The sequence below is a fragment of the Solanum verrucosum genome, unplaced genomic scaffold (assembly GCF_900185275.1).
Source record: "Solanum verrucosum unplaced genomic scaffold, falcon-dt-bn FXZP01000103.1, whole genome shotgun sequence".
NCBI lineage: Eukaryota > Viridiplantae > Streptophyta > Magnoliopsida > Solanales > Solanaceae > Solanum > Solanum verrucosum.
The window spans coordinates 6,313,712-6,331,864 of NW_026020048.1; the positions used below are offsets into that span (position 1 = coordinate 6,313,712).

At 33.4% G+C, this 18,153-nt stretch overlaps 4 protein-coding genes across 4 annotated transcripts in view; 2 read left to right on the forward strand and 2 right to left on the reverse strand.

Moving 5' to 3' along the window:
- Window positions 1-18,153, reverse strand: part of LOC125822134 (PHAF1 protein At3g51130) — a 128,654-nt gene that overhangs the window by 43,576 nt on the left and 66,925 nt on the right. The window lies entirely within an intron of this gene.
- Window positions 2,046-3,406, forward strand: LOC125821933 (uncharacterized). The gene is made up of 2 exons (XM_049501284.1): window positions 2,046-2,432; window positions 2,525-3,406. Exons 1-2 carry the CDS (start codon window positions 2,046-2,048, stop codon window positions 3,404-3,406), a joined length of 1,269 nt encoding a protein of 422 aa, XP_049357241.1.
- LOC125822141 (protein FMP32, mitochondrial-like) lies at window positions 5,870-9,362 on the forward strand. The gene is made up of 7 exons (XM_049501518.1): window positions 5,870-6,123; window positions 6,232-6,363; window positions 6,484-6,543; window positions 8,423-8,499; window positions 8,613-8,669; window positions 8,793-8,859; window positions 8,948-9,362. Exons 1-7 carry the CDS (start codon window positions 6,007-6,009, stop codon window positions 9,065-9,067), a joined length of 630 nt encoding a protein of 209 aa, XP_049357475.1. The 5' UTR covers window positions 5,870-6,006; the 3' UTR covers window positions 9,068-9,362.
- Window positions 13,800-17,794, reverse strand: LOC125822133 (cytochrome P450 84A1). The gene is made up of 3 exons (XM_049501509.1): window positions 17,355-17,794; window positions 16,555-17,196; window positions 13,800-14,659 (listed from the first exon to the last, which is right to left on the reverse strand). The coding sequence occupies exons 1-3, from the start codon at window positions 17,658-17,660 to the stop codon at window positions 14,036-14,038; spliced, it is 1,572 nt and encodes a 523-aa protein (XP_049357466.1). The 5' UTR covers window positions 17,661-17,794; the 3' UTR covers window positions 13,800-14,035.

Genomic DNA, 18,153 nt, shown 5'->3' on the forward strand with positions numbered 1-18,153 from the left:
GAAAATATTTTTCACTCTCCAACAAAATCCAAAAGAACATTTTACAAAGGCAGAACGCATAAGCGGCCCCTTGAACTTGTAAGGATTTTTCGTATAGACACCTTAACAAGGACTCCTTCCTATTGAACACTTAAACCACTCAAAAAGTGTACCTATCAAACACACCTGGCTGACTTGGCACTTATCGTGTGAGGCATTTGTTTTAAGGTGGAGCGCGTGACACTACACATCTCCTATGTGGAAAATCTAATCCTACGTGGTAATACACATCACAAAACACCCAACCCCACACCCAACCCCTCAGTCATTTCTCTAAATCCCCAAAACGTGTTTCAAAAAACCCTAGATATTCTTTCAAGATTCCCGCTCAATATGTGGTCGATTCAAGAAAGTTAATCAATAATCTTCATGTTTTCATCCTACGGTGTGGTCGATTCAATAAAATAATTCTTGTTGTTGTGTTTTAGGGCTGATTCGAGAAAACAAGGAGATTTTGTGTTAAATCTTGTGAAGTAAGTTCATTTTCGAATCTTTATGACTATTGCTATCAATTTCCCCTTTAAATATAACGTCTCTTTTGTATATTACTACAGTGATGATGTTTTGTACATATGTGAATAAAGTTTGAATTTTTTAGGGTTTTCTTGTCAGTAATTTGTCGAGTTTATTTGACTTTTTTTCTAGGCAATCTTATGGATATTATTATAGTAACTCGCTTTCACCATGGTGGTAAATTTGTGGAAGCATCTGGTGGAGGTCTCACTTACATAGGGAAAAGTGAAGTGGAATATGTAGGTATCGATAAAGACCACTTTTCTTTAATGGAATTGCTTTTTTATACTAGAGATCTGAGGTATGTTACTGTGGGTGGGTTTTATTTTAAAGACCCTACATCCAATAACTTTGTCTTAGTGGATAACGATTTCAGCTTACTAAACCTTATAAAAGACCTAGGTGATGGTGACTTTTTGGACTTGTATGTTCGACATGTTATAGATGAGGTAGAAATTATTAAAGATGGGGTCCCTACAGGTTATCTTTGTGGGCCAACAGTTGGTGAAATTATTAATGAGGATGGGGTAGAAAACTCACATAATATTAATGTGGATGAAGGGTTACAACAAGGAGCTGCCCAATCTGAGAATATTAGTGTTGAAGTTGGTGTGGATGAAGGGTTACAACAAGGAGCTACCCAATCTGAGAATATTAATGTTGAAGTTGGTGTAGATGATGCATCAGATCTTGAAGGTGTTGAAACAGATTGGGATATTAATGATGATTCACAAGAGTTTGCTATTCCAGATGATGATGACTCAGAGATTGATGAAGAGTTGAGAACTCTTAGAAATGAAAGAAGAACCAAATTGCAGAGGAAAAAACCTGATTCTACAGAGGAAATAATTCTTGGAGTAGCTGGTATTGATAGAGGATTTGAAGACATTGGAAGGAACAAGGCTGCTAGGTATGTAGGAAGATTGGGGGGAGATGAGCAATATATTGATAGTTCAGAACTGGATAGTGATGACAGTAGGGATGAATTAGATCCTGAAGCTGTGGAAGGTGTTGATTTACCAGCTAGAAGAAAAAGTAAAAAAGTTAGATTTGATCCTGATTGTGTAGTTGCTATATTTGAGCTTGGTATGGTATTTGAAAATGTCATAGAATTTAGAAAGACTGTGGCAGAGTATGTTGTGGAATATAAAGTCAGATTAAAATTGAGGCCTAATGAAAAACATAGAGTCAGAGTTAAATGTTAGCATAAGAAATGCAAATGGTTGTTGTATGCTAGTCTAGACAAAGACTCTGGTGACTTTATTGTTAAGAATTACTATCATGTTCATCAGTGCCCTACCACAACCAAAAACAAGTTGTGTACATCTAACTTTATTGCAAATAAGTTTAGGGACAGAATAGTTTCTCAACCTTATATAAAGTTGTGGGAAATTCAAGAGTTGGTGAGGAAGACGACATGATTGTATGTTGGAAGAACTCTTTGTTATCGGACAAAATTGATGATTCTCAAAGAGTTTATAGGTGATTGGAAGATGGAGTTTGCAAGGTTGTGTGATTATGCAGACATGATAAAACAGACTAATCCTGGTAGTTCATGTTGGGTGAGGACAGACATGGAATCTACTCCAGGAAAGAATATGTTTGTTTATTTTTATGTTTGTTTTGATGCATTAAAGAGTGGTTGGTTGGAAGGATGTAGAAAAATCATTGGTTTTGATGGATGCTTTTTAAAGGGTGCTTACAAGGGTGAATTATTAGTTGCAATTGGTAGGAATGGAAATCAACAAATGTTTCCAATTGCTTGGGCAGTTGTTGATCAAGAAATAAAGCACAGTTGGAGATTCTTCATCAACTTCTTGATACAAGATCTAAACTTAGGCACTGGACATGGATTGACTGTGATGTTTAATATGCAAAAGGTTAGTTTAATGTTCATTTTATTTAATTTTGATCTCATTGCCTATTTATTTAATTATTATTAGTCATAAATTTCAATTATTATGATATGTAGGGTCTTGTAGCAGCCATAATGGAGTTGCTGCCAGATTGTGAGCAGATGATGTGTGCTAGACACATCTGGTCCAATTGGCAGAAGAATTGGAGAGGAGAAGAAAGAAGAAAACAATTCTGGAGATGTGCAAAATCAAGTTTTGAGGTAAAATTTCAAGATGAAATGGATAAACTTGATAAACTTGGTAATAAGATCTGTGGAAACTTGTTACATTATGAAAAAAAGACATGGTGTAAAGCATATTTTAAGGAGCATGCTAAGTGTGATGTTGTTGAGAATAATATGTGTGAGACATTTAATTCTTGGATATTAGCTGCTAGACATAAATCAATTATCACCATGTTAGAAGAAATTAGACATAAGATAATGGATAGAAATGTTGAGATGAGAAAATTTGTTGACACTTGGATATTAGACATTTCTCCTATGGCAAGTTTAGTACTTGAAGAAAACAAAGATTATGCTAGAAATTGTCAAGTTAGGTTCAATGGCCAATTTGGATATGAAATTTTAGATGGTCGTCATAGGCATATTATTGATATCAGAAAGAAGACATGTACTTGTAGAACCTGGCAGTTGAGAGGCATACCATGTCAACATGCTGTTTTGGCTTATCAGCATGCAGGCCAAGACCCTGAAGATCATGTTGTATATTGGTATAGAAAAGATACTTTCATGAAGACTTATAATTACTTTATCCAGCCAATACCTAACATGAAAATGTGGCCTCACACTAGTGATATAGTGATTGAGCCTCTTGAACCAAAGCAAATGCCTGGCAAACCACCAAAATGCAGAAGAAAGTCAAAGGATGAGCCAAGAAAGAAGTATGGAAAGTTGTCCAGGAGAGGTGTAAAAATAACTTGCTCCAAGTGTCATTAACAAGGCCACAATAATAAAGCCTGCAAATATGTGGTAATACTCAAGCAAACCTTTAATTACTTCAATTAAATAGATAAAATGCAATACAATTTTTCTTCTTCTTATTTACACTATTAAATCTTCTGAAATGGGTCAGCCTGGAAGCTCAAGCCAACCTGTTAGCTCAAGTCAGCCTCAAAGCTCAAGGCAACCTACAGGTTATAGCCAACCACCAAGCTCAAGTGTAGGTTCTTGCCAGCCACCAAGCTCAAGGCAACCAAGAAGTTATAGCCAACCACCAAGCTCAGGCCAACTTGTAGGTTCTAGCCAGGCACCAACCTGGAGAACATCACAACATGTTAGCTAAGGCCAACAATCAACTTCTATCTGTGATGATACTTCAATTGTTAGAAGAGTTCAACAAGCTGGAAAAGGCAGCGGAAGAGGCAGGGGAAAAAGCAGGGGGAGAGGAAGTGATGATACTTCAACTGTTACAAGAGGGCAACAAGCAGGAAGAGGTAAGGGAAGAGAAGGAGCATCAACATCAACACGAGGAAACAAAAGGCCTAAGACTGTGGGATTTGGCATCTACACTGATGATCTAAGTGGCAGACAAACATTAAATGTAAGAGTATAACCAACTTCAATTATTTATAATCCACTTTTATAATAGGCACTTAGTTTAGTTTCTTGTATACAGCCTGGTACAACAGGTGAAAGAGTTGTTACTCTAGCTGTTTTCAAGTGTGTAACACCAACAAATATTGATATTGGTTATAAGCCTCGTGGACTGAAATGGAAGGGTAAAGATGCTGTCACTACTCCACAATTACAACGCATGAGTAAGTCCAAAGGGGGTGGATTTGCAAATGTTTAGTGCAACAAGAGCAAGAACAGATGGGTGTGACTACTTTAATATGTTTTGGGTGTTTTTGATGTACACTTGGGGGTTGTTTTATTTGAATATGTAATGCAAGCAGGAAATAATACTGAGACTGCTTTAATATGTTTTGTGATGTTTTTGATGTACACTATAACTAGTGGTTTAAATGTGGATTTTCTTACAAGGAAATGCTAAGAATTTTTTGTCAATCATTCATGCTTGTTTGGAGCTTAATGTTATTGGTTGTTCACTTAGTATGGTTATTGTTCTTTGGAGGTGAAGAAAGCAAGGAAGAAGCTTGAATGTCACTTAAGGCATCTCCGTATCCTCTTTGCGACGTGGAGAAGAATTATAATTTGGCTCATGAAATCAAATTCCAGGCATAGCACTCCGTTCCCTCTCCGCGAGGGATTCCTAAATTGATTCAACAAAGCAAGTTTGAGGCAGAACACTCCGTGGAGTGCCCACGTCGCTGAGATGAGCAATTGTGTGCGAATGGAAATTTAAAGATGCCTCCGCGTCGCGGAGATGAGCAATATGATAGATTAATGAACAACTTATCCCCATTTGTTCTTCCAAAATCAGTACAACATAAACACAAGACTACTAATACAATCACTCTAAGACTACTAACATAAATATTTTCATATAGCGAAAATCACGAGTGCAATAACGCATATGATCCTGATTTTTCTTGCTTGCTTCCTCTCTTGTTCATAGGATTTGATTCTTTTCAATAGACCCCATATGATCTTTTTTGCTTGAGGTGGTATTTCATCATCGTACCATCGAAAATAATTGCATCCACCTCTTCTCTACATAAATTATCAAAATAATTAAACTATAATTAGCGATTGACAACGATTTGTTTAACCAGATTAGAATAATGATAAAAAGCTTACCTTTGTGTTTTTGCAGCAAAAAAATCGACGTCCTGTATTAAGTTGTGTCCATGAAATTTTCAATTCAGCATTGACCCCACATCGACAGAACACATTTGCATCTGAAGAAGTTGAAATCGACAAATTGGACATTTCCTTCGCTGTGAAGAAGACGAATGAAGAATTTTTTTTTATCTCCACTGTAGCAGCAACAATGGTGAGATGTGGAGAAGAAAGAGATGAGAAATAAATAAAGGGGAAGAATCTAGGGTTGAATAAATAAAAGGGGAAGATTTTGACTGTATGTTAAAGTGTGCCAATCAGGCACATCAGCTTTTTTTTTCTCACTTCACGCGCTCAAAAGGAGTGCCTCACACGATAAGTGCCAAGTCAGTCAGGTGTGTTTGATAGGTACACGTTTTGAGTGGTTTAAGTGTTCAATAGGAAGGAGTCCTTGTTAAGGTGTCTATACGAAAAATCCTTACAAGTTCAGGGGCCACTTATGCGTTCTGCCTTTCACAAAACATAATTTTCTATTGTTTTCTCACACCGTATATGTCCCAATTTATATTTAGAAAATATAATATTTTTAAAGAATCATTTTTTTTGTAACAATGGGTAAAATGTAAATTCACAAGGATCCAATTAACACGCGGTAAAATTACTGGCGGTTGATTACCTTGCTGAAATTGGAAGGTGGAAGCAAAGGTTTAAAGAAAAATGCTGAAGTATTTCACAATTCCCAAGAAAAACGTGGTGATAAGAATACTTTTTGATTCACTAATTGAACTTAGTCAAATCTTCTTCAACGATCGGAATAACGAAGGCGATTGCCTTGTTTCTTTGTTTAAATTCGAATGGCGGCATGTAAACGGGTCGGAGCTCTTGCCGGAAGCCACCGATTCCACTGCCGATTCATTTCGAACCGTGCTTTTGACGGCAAGCTCTTGTTCCTCGTCGACACTCTAGCTCTAGTAATTTCTTAACTTGCTTCTATGATTGCGAAATTGAAAATGAAGAATGTTTGATTTTTTCAGTTTTGAATTGGCCTTAGAATGAATTAGTGTGTGTTTTTTTGTTAGGTGAGAAAATTGGAAGCGAAAGGGGTGCCTACGAAGCAAGCCGAGGCTATAACGGCTGCTATTACTGAAGTTTTGAACGATAGCTTGGATAATGTAGCTCAGACATTTGTTTCTAAAGCTGATTTGCAGAGAGTAAGTAATTTTTTATTTTATACATCCAACTGTGTTTGTGTACATGTAATGTTGAATTGATTATTTTGGTCCTTGTGATAATTTAGCTTCAACTTTATATGACATTAGTCTTATCTATAGCTTGAGATGATTCAAGAATCCAAGTTGTCCAAATTTAAGTCCGAAGTTCAAAGCTCTCAGGTATGAATTCTTCACTGTGAAATTTGTGGATTCACATTTTGATGAACTGAGTATCCCTACTTTACTTTTTCATTGGTTCGTCTTGACAAATTTTACTTGCCCCTTTTTATAAAGAGATACCGTTGGTGGAAAGTTTTCTCCTTTGGCATTGTATATTTTGGTAAAGGTTGGGTTTTGGAGTGGTGTTATGCTGAATGAGTTGGTCATCCATCATATATATGGCCTTTGGGAAATATCAAGGCCTTTATTGAAGGAAAATTTTCTCTTCCTGAAAAGAGTGATCTTATGATAACTCTTCAATGACCAGGCTGATATAATAAAAAGAGCTTCCTTTTTCTAGATATCACCAATGATCAACCCTTTGCCATTCTCTTTTGATTGTTTTCCTTTTCAAAGTCCAAATCTTCTATCATATTTGCAAAGGCCATAATTTTACATGAAATTCACCTTTATGTATTCACGTTTTCTGCATTCTAAGTTTGATACTTTTGCTTAATAGATAAGAACATTCAGCCAGTGGATTAGACGTGTAGCATGTGTGACTATTTTATCAAAATTGCGTCTGAAACTATCCTGTAGGTTCCTAAATACACTCGTGTCCTGCCATTCCCTTGAGGAAGTTAGTTAGAATATGATCGTAAAAAGTAGCGCTATCTGTATATTGATACTTGAGATGTCAGTCTGTTCTATAATGAGCCAATCTCAGGTGTTTAAGAGGTTTTGCTGATAGTATTATCTAGAAGCTTAATGAAGAACATACTTAATAGAACGGCTTTTAATAGGTACTCCATCTGTTCTAGTGCTGTTCTGGTTTAGTGTCCGGATTGATGTTGCAGCGCTCATTGACATCTCAATCTGAGTATAGTAACATGATCTAATCTCTTAAAATGAAATACCACACAAAATTGCTAGTAAACCAGTAGATGCTGAGTTTGGGATTAGTAATTGTGTGTGTTAGTGTCTCATTGGATTCAGAATGAATTTTTTATTTTCCTCAATGAAAATACTTTACATTTGTATTTGACTTCTGTTTACAATAGTTAGTATTTGTACTTCTATATTGATATTTGATTGGAAGATGTGGCAGTTACCTTTTAATATAGTAAAAGGTGATGAAGATGGCAATGCATTTGGCAATGAAAGGATTTGGTGCAAGGTGTGAGTCTGTTGAGTAGATGTGAATCTTTAGCACGGTTGGTATGTCAGTAGGTGTAGTTCTGTGGGAGGTTGGGGGTTGGTGATCAGATGGTAGAGATTGACGATGAGTGAGCCTAAGATGTTGCACAAGTGAAATTTCAGAGATGACATGCTGCTTTGAAAAATTGTCAAAGTCAGAGCACAACCAAGTGTTTTACTTGTCTCTATGTGAGGCGTTCTGGCCTCTGGGACTCCAGAGGTTTCTGGTTGAGTGGTGGCTCATGAAAATCCAGTGAGTGTGGTTTGGTGGGTTCTGCTTGTGATGGAATTCTAAGTCTTGTAATGGTGATTGTTTTACACAACATTTTTGAAAGTGACTAAAGGGCAAAAAGCTGTTGTAAAGTGACGCCGTAGTGATTTTCTCCTATATGTTGCTTGTGACTGCAGCAAAGAGTCAAGATTTTCTTCTTATAATGCCGCTGATAATCTGTCAGATATGAGAGAATTAATATGTGATCCTGTTCTTGATAAAAAAAGAAAAGAAAAAAGAGAGGAGATCATGTGAGTCAACACATCAGACTTTACATACATATGTACAAAGGTGTAATATACAAGCTTAGTGCAAATTAGTAAACCTTTTAATCTATATGCTTAATACATTGGACTAAGTTTTTCTTTCATGATGATTCATGGGTGTCTAAACTTGTAAAATGATTCATGCTTCACTCATTCGGTGATCCAGGAGAACCACTTTTCTCTACTGCAACATGAAATTGAAAAACTCAAAAGAGATATAGAAAAGATGCGCAGTGAATTGAGGTTGGTCTTCACAAACTATATTTTCTTAGTACCACACTACCACTTCCATATTACGGTGTGCTTGTTTTGGAATTTGTAATTTTTTCTCTGGTCTCTGTTTTGGATTATTGCAGGTATGAAATTGACAAAGTCTCTGCTGGTCATAGGTTGGATCTCAATCTTGAAAGGGGGTAGGGAGTTACTGTCACTATTTCATTTTGGCCAGTCATTGCATAATCATTAGTAGTATGATTGCAGATTTACTGCTAGTTAGCTGTTTACGACTAGCCTCAACTGTTGTGCTCTCTGTGCAGGAGAATCCGGGATGAACTAGCAAATCAGAATCAAGAAACTGCTAATCTCACTAATACACTTGACCGAGTGAGTCTAATAACTATTGATTGACATTTGATACCTGGTAAATTGTACTAATTCTTTCTGCTTTTTGTATGTAATTATGTAATCCCAGGAAATTCATACACTACGGGCGCAGTTGGAAGCTGCAAAATATGATGTTATAAAATATTGCATAGGTACCCTTGTCTCTATATCAGCTGTTGGTTTGGCCGTAGTCCGCCTTTTGAAGTAAGTGGTGGAATACAATGCTAATGATGATAAAGAATATAGTTGTTCAACATCTTTGATGCTCAATGGATAAAACAGAGTTGTATGACACCTAAATCTCCATTGCATTAGCAGACATCATAACTATAGCATACTAGCTATTTAAATGTGCAACTCAATTTTTATTAACTTTTGAGTTGTAGTGTTGAACGGGTGTGTTTTATCTATGTTTGTTGCATAACGCTTGAGATGCTTCAAGCTAATTGTAGATTTCAGAAAGTATGACTTTGTTTTAGGGAAATGATCCATGTGAAATTAGTTTATGGAAATGAGTTCATGTAAAATTAGTTAAACTAAAGATTCCCTTTCCTGTAGCAGCAACAATTTCTCAGTTTGGCCTATTAATGCCTTCAAATTTTGGTCGAATGTTATATCAACTGATCTGCTGTCATCAGTTCTGTACCCATTTTAAAATCTCTTCTCAACATAAATACTATGCAAGTTCCACTAGTGAGTCCGGAGTTCATTGTTCGATTTGGATTGGTTTTGGTTTTAGATTTTTGATTAAAATCAAAACCAAATCAATTTAGTTGATTTTTAAATTTCTAAAACCAAATCAATATCGGTTTGATGACAGTAAAATTACGAGGCATGAGACAACTACTTTAAATGAATATTAGGAATCAACAATTTTTTCTATACCATCATAAGATCAATTTATCTGAATTCTATTATTTTTCAATACTATTCCTAAGAGGCAGGAGACAACTATTTCAAATGAACATTAAGAATCAACAAAAAATTTTATACTATCAGAAGATCAATGTATCTGAATCCTATTATTTTTCAACATTATTCCTAAGCTTTAGCATGTTTAAGTTGCATAATTATAAGACGAGAGTGAGATGCTCAGATGGTAAGTACCTTGACTTCGCCTCAACTAGAGAGCAAAAAGGGTAAAAGTTTCTATAGAGGGGTTAAAAAAACTGCTTAACATTAAAGGTTCCTTCGCTTTACATATAAGTAGGACTAAATCCTAGTTAATAGTTAAAAAGTATAAAATATCGTTAATTATTTATTAAAACTAATGTCATATATCCAAATAATTATATAGAATTGGTTTGGCTATTTATTTATTTTTTTGATTTTTTTTCGTAGTGTACCAAAACACAATTAATTATTATCAGTTTTAAAAGTTAAAAGTAGATTAAATCATAAGTTTTTTAAAAATCTATTTCATTTTTCACCAAATCGTGAACACCGCATCGAAACGATCTGGACATGATACATGGATCAGTGGTCCACAAACATAAGTTTCGTACCATACCTTACTATACAATTTACTCGTGTTTTTTTTGTCTATGGTTATATTTAGTCTTTTCAATAGTTTATTGCAATTGGCACATGATGCTAACACTTGACTGGGCATTGTGTCCCAATTCCAGGCTTCCAGCCATGCATTCCTTTACTTGCAAATTATTGGAAGATTTGATAGTGTCATTCATGAATAATTCGGACTTACAACTTTTAAATTATTGATGGTTCTTTAATTTGAAAGCGATATCTAACAAATTTAAGGTCATTTAGATAATAAGTCATCATGTTCGTTCAGCTATCTATTTATTTAATATCTGATATCGTGCATGGTAGAGTTTAAGATTTTTTCCATATTTAGGAACGCAAAAAATTTGACTAAAAAGTGAGGGATTTCAATCATCCTATCACAATCGATATTGACATACGCGTTCAGCTATCCAGGCTTGTTATGTCTTGGTTGGTTGTAAATTTCACAGTTGTTTACCTATATCGTTAGACTAGAATAATGTTGATGGCCAATTAATTTATTTGAAAGGATTTAATTGTAATTATCTAAGAAATTATAGTACCTGATTAATTCAGTAAATATTTTCACATCGTCAGTTAAAACATATATCAAACGAAACAAATATTTAGGATGGTGAGACTCATGCTTAGCTCTTCATTTAAATTTTAACCACTAATACAAATATCTAAAGCTAAATACATACAATGTTTACTTAGATTATGTATACTACATGTGTGTGTCTTAGTTATTAATGTAAGCAAATACTCAACCAAGTTTTTTCAAACTCATCAATTTAAAATGCATATATAGAAACATATTGAATTGACTATTCTTATATGTCAAAAAAGAAATTTTGTCCTTTAATATCCCTAAATTAAACTTTTCAAGATTATCCAACGTAATTAAACTCCCTATGATTAATGCATCACATATTCAACTCAATTAAGGTTGCTTTCGTACGTCTTCCAATTAGTGTCAACTTTCTACAACAACTACATTTTTGGGGAGTTGAAAAATTGGCTTACTTTAATTTGGAACCATGCATCCACTAGTGCCGTGAAAAATCTAATTAGTAGCATAATTAATTATTATTTGAACTTTTATAATGGTTCAATTCTCTATTTTCCCTTCTCTGACCCTAATTTAAGAAGAAGAAAAAATGATTAGTGCCGTGAAAAATTTAATAATTAGTAGCTTAATTAATTAACTATTTGAACTTTCACGTGAGGGTTCGATTCTCTATTTTTTCTTTCATTACCCTAATTCAAGAAACAGATGTGAAATATTTAATCAATAGCTCAATTAATTAACTATTTAAATTTTCACCTAAGAGTTTGATTCTCTATTTTCCCTGTCGAAGAAAAAACTTGTGCGATGAAAAATCCATTAATAGCTCAATTGATTAACTATTTGAACTTTCATGTAAAGTTCTATTCTCCATTTTTCCTACCCTTACCTAATTTAAGAAGAAGAAAAATTAGTGCCATGAAAAATAATTATTAGTAGCTCAATTAATTAATTATTTGAACTTTCACGTAAAGAGTTTGATTCTCTATTTTCTCTTTCCTTACCTTAATTTAAGAAGAAGAAAAAATAGTGTCGTGAAGAATCTAATTAGTAACTCAATTAATTAATTATTTGAATTTTCACTTAAGAGTTTGATTCCCTATTTTCCTTTGTCTTACACTAATTTAAGAAGAAAAAACTAATGACATGAAACATTGAATTAATAACTCAATTAATTAACTATTTGAACTTTCACAAAAAAATTCGATCCTCTATTTTCCCTTCCTTTACTAGTGTCGTGTCCTTCTATTTTAATTTTCAGCGTCGAAATTCAAACCTTCTCAACGGTCCCCTCCACAGCTTTGGACCTACTCAACCCTACCCTCATTATCAGATTTATTTTGTTATTATTTCTTTCATTCATTTTCATGTGTCTATTTTTTTTTTTTTTTTGTTATTATTCATTTCGTTCATTTTTACATATTTAATATTAACTTAGAACATGCTTTACCCTTTAGCTATAACAATTTAATGCTTTGAAGAATGCATTGAAAGAGGATTATAATTACTAGGGAAAATGCATAAGTAGCTTTCAACCTATGCCCGAAATCTCAGAGACACTTATATTATACTAAGGTCCTATTACCCCCAAACTTATTATATAAATAATTTTCTATCCATTTTCTGCCTACGTGGCGCTATCTTCTGGGCCCAATGCGTGTTGACAATTTTTCAAGCTATCTGATTGATAGTGCCACGTAGGTCGAAAAGGGGTAGAAAATTATTTATAAAATAAGTTCGAGAGTAATAAAATCTTAGTATAGTATAAGTGTGTCTCTGAGATTTTGAGCATAAATTGAGAGTACTTATGCATTTTCCCTAATTAATTAATATAATAAGAATAAATTAAAAAATAAACTATAAAATATTTCTAGATTTTCTAAACTAAACAGGTAAAAAGTGAATATCAAAAGGATAAATATCCTTTTCCTGCTTTCTAAAGCAAAGAGGGTATTGGTTAGAAGCAACCCGATTGGGTGTCACAGGATATTGACACATTAATTAAGTTATTCAAAAAATTATTATTAATCATTTTGTAAGTGAATGGTCGTTGTAGGCCCCACATAATAGCACAACAAAGTATTCGATTACTTTTTGTATTTATGCTTTTGAAGCGCGCAAGTGTGTTCATTAATTTATTAAACCTATATATGTATCTAGTAAATAAATATGACGGAGGTAATATTTCAAAATTCAGGTTAGAACTTTTTCATGGATCAGCAGAGAAGATAAGAGTACGGGTATGTTTGACATCCCTTTTCCAAATTTTTCACATTTAATTCGTCAACATTTTTAATAATATTTTTTTATTGGGTTCACATCTTAAAAATGAAGTCATCTTTAGTAAGAAACGTTTTCCTTAAAGTGAGATTTTCTAATATGAATTTGAATAAGTTGAGTTTCAAAAATATGTACATAGTTTAGTTTGAAGAAAATATTAACACTGTTGAAATTTATCCTAAATTTCCTACCTTATTTTCATAACTGTGTTTTACTTTAAAAAAACAATGTTTTTTTTTCTTGGAAGAAAAGTTTAAGACCATTATATGAAAATTCTTTTTTTTTCCCCTCATAAAAGAACACAATAGCCTCCGTAATCGTGTATAATCAATGTATAATCTATCTATACCAATTAGAAAAATCAATAATAAATTTGTGTGTATGTGTATAATCATGTATAATTAATGTGTATTCTATGTACGATCAGAAAAATTAAACAGTAAATTTGTCCGACTATTTACCTGAATTCTCCTTACTGATCCAATCAAAATGAACCATTATAATACAGTAAGGTAACAAGGATAAAGTCTTTATTTAATTTAAATAATGTTTTCAAAGAAGAAACTAACAAGAGGAGGGGACATTTACAATGCAAGCCAAATGAATATTAAAAAACAAAAGGAAAGAGATATATAGTGTCTACTATACACAAATACCACACAATCAATTCCTCTCTCTTTTCCCTTTCAAGCAATTATTTTCGTCCTTTTGCTTGTCCCTCTCCATTATTACATCTAATAGACAAAACAAAAAAAGATAAACATGTCCAAACAAACCAATATTTTGTGTATAACTATTCGTATACACCCCTTTTTGTTTTCTTCAATGAAGTTTACATAATAAACGTGGAGTAGGCACAGCCACTAGTCGATTAGCCATTGGAGCAGTAAGCCCAAATATATCATCCATTTTTAGTTCACTTGGTTTCATCCCATCAGGTAATTCCCAAGTAAAACAATGAAGTAAATGGGCCACAGCCATTTCTAATGCATAAAGCCCAAGTTGCATACCGGGGCAAGACCTTCGACCCGACCCAAATGGTAAAAATTCAAAATTACCACCTTTAAAATCTGGCACACCTTCTTTAAGGAACCTACTAGGCTTGAAACTATCAGGATCTTCCCATGAGTTTTTGTCACGTCCAATTGCAAATGAATTTATGATAACATGTGATTTTGCTGGAATATAGTACCCGGAGACTGTCGATTCCTCCGCGGTTTCGTGGAGGAGGAGAGGGATAGGAGGGTGAAGTCGGAGAGTTTCTTTTAAACAACATTTTAAGTAGGTCAATTTTTCAAAATCAGATTCCTCAACTTTTCTATTCAGTCCAACAACGTTAGCTAATTCTTGTTGTACCTTTTTAAGATCCTCTGGACTTTTCATAAGCTCTGCCATGGCCCATTCTATCGCAGATGCCACTGTCTCTGTCCCACCAAACATTACATCCTACAATTTTTTAACACGTAAGATCAATATGAGTCAAGTAATATAATACATAACAATATTATTTTATTTTTTGATATGGTAGGTTTATAAAAGTTATATAGGTATGTAGTTAGGTAGAAGTAAGATAAACTATAACTTTTACATCGTTTTCAGAAAAATGATTTTTCAAAGGGATAAGGAATGGTACCAAATTTTCTAGATAGGTATTTATTGGCCAGTTTGAATTTTTAATCATAGAATATAGGCCAGTTTGAAATGTTAATTATGGAGTAATTTCAGTAAGGGCCCCCTAATGAATAGTTTTTACGGCTCTAACTCATTTTTTACACGTTAAATATATTCATTGTCTAGTAAAGATTTAATTTAATCATTAGTAAATTCTTTCTGGAGTAACTTTTTCACATTAAAAACATTAGGCAATTGTACTTGAAAACTTTTGTTACCTAATTAATCTTCCATTTGTGCCACTTGGCAAAATATTGGATAGCATTGAAGCTAAAATCAAGATTATTAGGGAAAGTTCAAATCAACATATTAGTCTCATGATATATGTCATCAGTAGATAGACCTATAAATAAATAAAAATCTACTTATAAGATAAGATCTAGTAGTTGTACAGTACGCTAATTCCTTTGTACTATTTAATTCTAGAAAAATATATAGTAGACCATAGCTAGGACATTAACAATTATATCGTATATAACAAGACAAAGTCGTAATCATATTTGGTGTTTATTATATTGATGGGACATTCAAAAAAACAAATGATTTGAAGCTAATGATTTAGAGGAAATTAATGTTTCTATTTTATGACATTCCACTAGGATCAAGTTGTATGAAAAATTGGAAATTAAAGGGAGATTTTTTCCTATATAATGAATTGTAGTAATAAGTTTCATCAAATTTTTAAATTAAAGTGTAGCTAGGTGATGCTAAAACCATAGAAATATGGGGTAGCACTAATTTTATTATACTAAGTTATCAATTTTCAATAATATTTTTTCCTTTCACTCTTAATATCAATTTTGTGATGATTGAGAAACTTTAACGCATCTTGTTATTCTAAAAACAAATCATAAAGAGTCAACTTAATTAAATAATTATCAAAATTTTCATCTAACAAAGGAAGTTTTAAAATATAAGTAAAGTACTAAAATTATACATTGGACATATTTTCACGAAAAATATTTGTGTTTCCTAAGCTTCTATTATTCTTGATAGTTATACATGAGCTGTCAGAGACAGCCGTGTTCAGTGATCCTACCTAGTAGCAACTGATTAAAATTTAAAGTTTCTTGTTTTGGGCAAGATTTTTAACATCAAATTAATTTATGTTCAATTTATGTTAAAATAATACTCTCTTTTATTTGCTTGTATTTTCCCAATATACTATTCCTTTCGATTGATGTAAAACAATTTTCTTTTTTGTTAATTAAAAATATGTCACTTTTAAAATTTGAAAATTATCAACTTTGTACTTCCAATTTTACCTTAACAAGAAACTTCTGTAACCATACAAATATTATGACATAAGTTTCAAAAAAGTTATTATCACACAAATATTATGACATATTTAAGATTACTGGTTATTTTTCTAAAAAAAAAAAAATCTTTCTTAAATCTCTTATCAATTCAAACTTCAAAGTTTACCCTTCTCATTTCCCTGACCAACGAAAACCTTTTAAAACCACAAATATAATGATATATTTGATGCCGCAAGTTTCAAAAAAAAAATTGTTGTCACATGACATGTTTCTTTTTAACCACAAATGCCACAAGTACAAATTTAGTTTTTTCTTTTCTTTTTAAACCACGAGTTAATTTAAATTATGACACGTTAATTGGAACATGTATCAACCACACAAAAAAAAAGGTACGGAAAAGCATTAACTTACCATGATTATAGCTTTGATATTATCCCTAGTAAGCCTTATAGCATTCTGCAAATCTTCAGACTCATTTACTTTTGTTTCTTCACTGTAAAAAGCTAAAAGCTCATCGACCATATCACTTTCTCTATAACCATCATGATTAATAACATTAGCCTTCTTTCTTTCAATATGATCATCAATAATCGAATCAATAAATCCATCAAGTGATGCCCTTGCCTTAGCAAGTCTAACATTTAGACCTTGCTGACCAATCCACCTTAGCCATGGAATAAAATCAGCCACGTTAAACGCACCAAATAGCTTCGAAAATTCTTGCAAAATTTTAATAAAATTATCTTGTCCTTCATCTGAACTTGTTCCGAAAGCTGCTCGGTAGATAATGTTACGAGTGAGACAGAAAACAAGTTCCCCTAAGTTAATGGATGTACCCGTGTTGGTTGTAACAATCTTTACCATTGAGTCCACTTCGTCGCGAACTGAGTCCCATGACTCAGCTCGTTTACGACTGAATAGTTTCATAACACATAATTTTCTCATCTGACGCCAAAAGGGTCCGTAGTCCGCAAAAGCCATGTCCGCACGATCGTACGTTAGGTAACTTATGGCTACGGTCTTTGGACGGTTCGAATATATGTTGTCTTGTACCTGTTAGAAATTAAATAATCTGTTTAATTTAATATTTGAAAAATAATAAGATACCCAAACTTATTAATTAGTAGTACTACATTATGTTATGTTATACTACTGACTAATTATTTATACCCTCCGTATATAGATGAGATGGTCAGATATTTCAATAGTACCTGTAGTACTTGACGAGCTTCCTCTGGACCAGATATAACAATTTTGTGGACATAACCCATTTTGAGGTGAAAAACGCCACCATATTTTTGTGCAAGTTTGGCAAGACCACGGTGAGTTAACTGGTCCATCATCATCATGTTACCAATGAGAGGCCAGCCTAATGGTCCTGGAGGATAGCGTTTTCGGCAAGACGTCGAAAAAAGGTATAAGAAGTAGAGAGGGATGATGAAGAAGAAGAGTAGCATGGGTTGAGCTTGTAAAGCTTCAAGAATTGAATTGATATTGTTTTGTACCATTTCTTTCATTTTGTTCACAATGCTTTCTCTTTTTTTTCTTTGTTTTTTTGATATATTTGGTTTGTTTTTTGAGTGGAGATTTTGGGAGATGGTGGTGGAGTATGTGGGAGATAGGGACTAGTTGGGATGAACTCAAAATTTTGGTTCTACCTTTTATTGAAGGATAGGATGGGGTCTTTATATACAAATTTATTCCACTTCCAGTCGGTACCAAGTTGGTGTATACTGTTGATTTGGCGAAAAAAACATGATTTATATGTCAAGTAAAATATACCAATATATTATTATATTAAGCTTTATATTAAACTATTTGTAGATTGGTCTTTTAAGTCAAAGACTGACCCAAGCTAGTCCACAACTTCATATGAGAGGACCAACATGGGTGGTGGTGTACTGATTGAAGTATTTTTATCCTTAACCAGAGGTCTCGGGTTCAAGCCTTGGCTATATAGAAAGTCTTGTTGAGAGCACCACCCCTAAATGAGTCCTGCAGTTCAATGTG

Bases quoted from the DNA above. Each gene is read 5' to 3' on its own strand.
- LOC125822133 (XM_049501509.1), bottom strand. From the start codon at position 17,660: ATGAAAGAAATGGTACAAAACAATATCAATTCAATTCTTGAAGCTTTA. The intron at 17,197-17,354 runs GTACTATTGAAA...AATTTCTAACAG, and splicing joins AAGCTCGTCAAGTACTACAG to GTACAAGACAACATATATTC. The intron at 14,660-16,554 runs GTAAGTTAATGC...AAAAAATTGTAG, and splicing joins ATATCAAAGCTATAATCATG to GATGTAATGTTTGGTGGGAC.
- LOC125822141 (XM_049501518.1), top strand. From the start codon at position 6,007: ATGGCGGCATGTAAACGGGTCGGAGCTCTTGCCGGAAGCCACCGATTC. The intron at 6,364-6,483 runs GTAAGTAATTTT...TCTTATCTATAG, and splicing joins CTAAAGCTGATTTGCAGAGA to CTTGAGATGATTCAAGAATC. The intron at 8,860-8,947 runs GTGAGTCTAATA...ATGTAATCCCAG, and splicing joins TCACTAATACACTTGACCGA to GAAATTCATACACTACGGGC.
- LOC125821933 (XM_049501284.1), top strand. From the start codon at position 2,046: ATGGAGTTTGCAAGGTTGTGTGATTATGCAGACATGATAAAACAGACT. The intron at 2,433-2,524 runs GTTAGTTTAATG...TATGATATGTAG, and splicing joins TGATGTTTAATATGCAAAAG to GGTCTTGTAGCAGCCATAAT.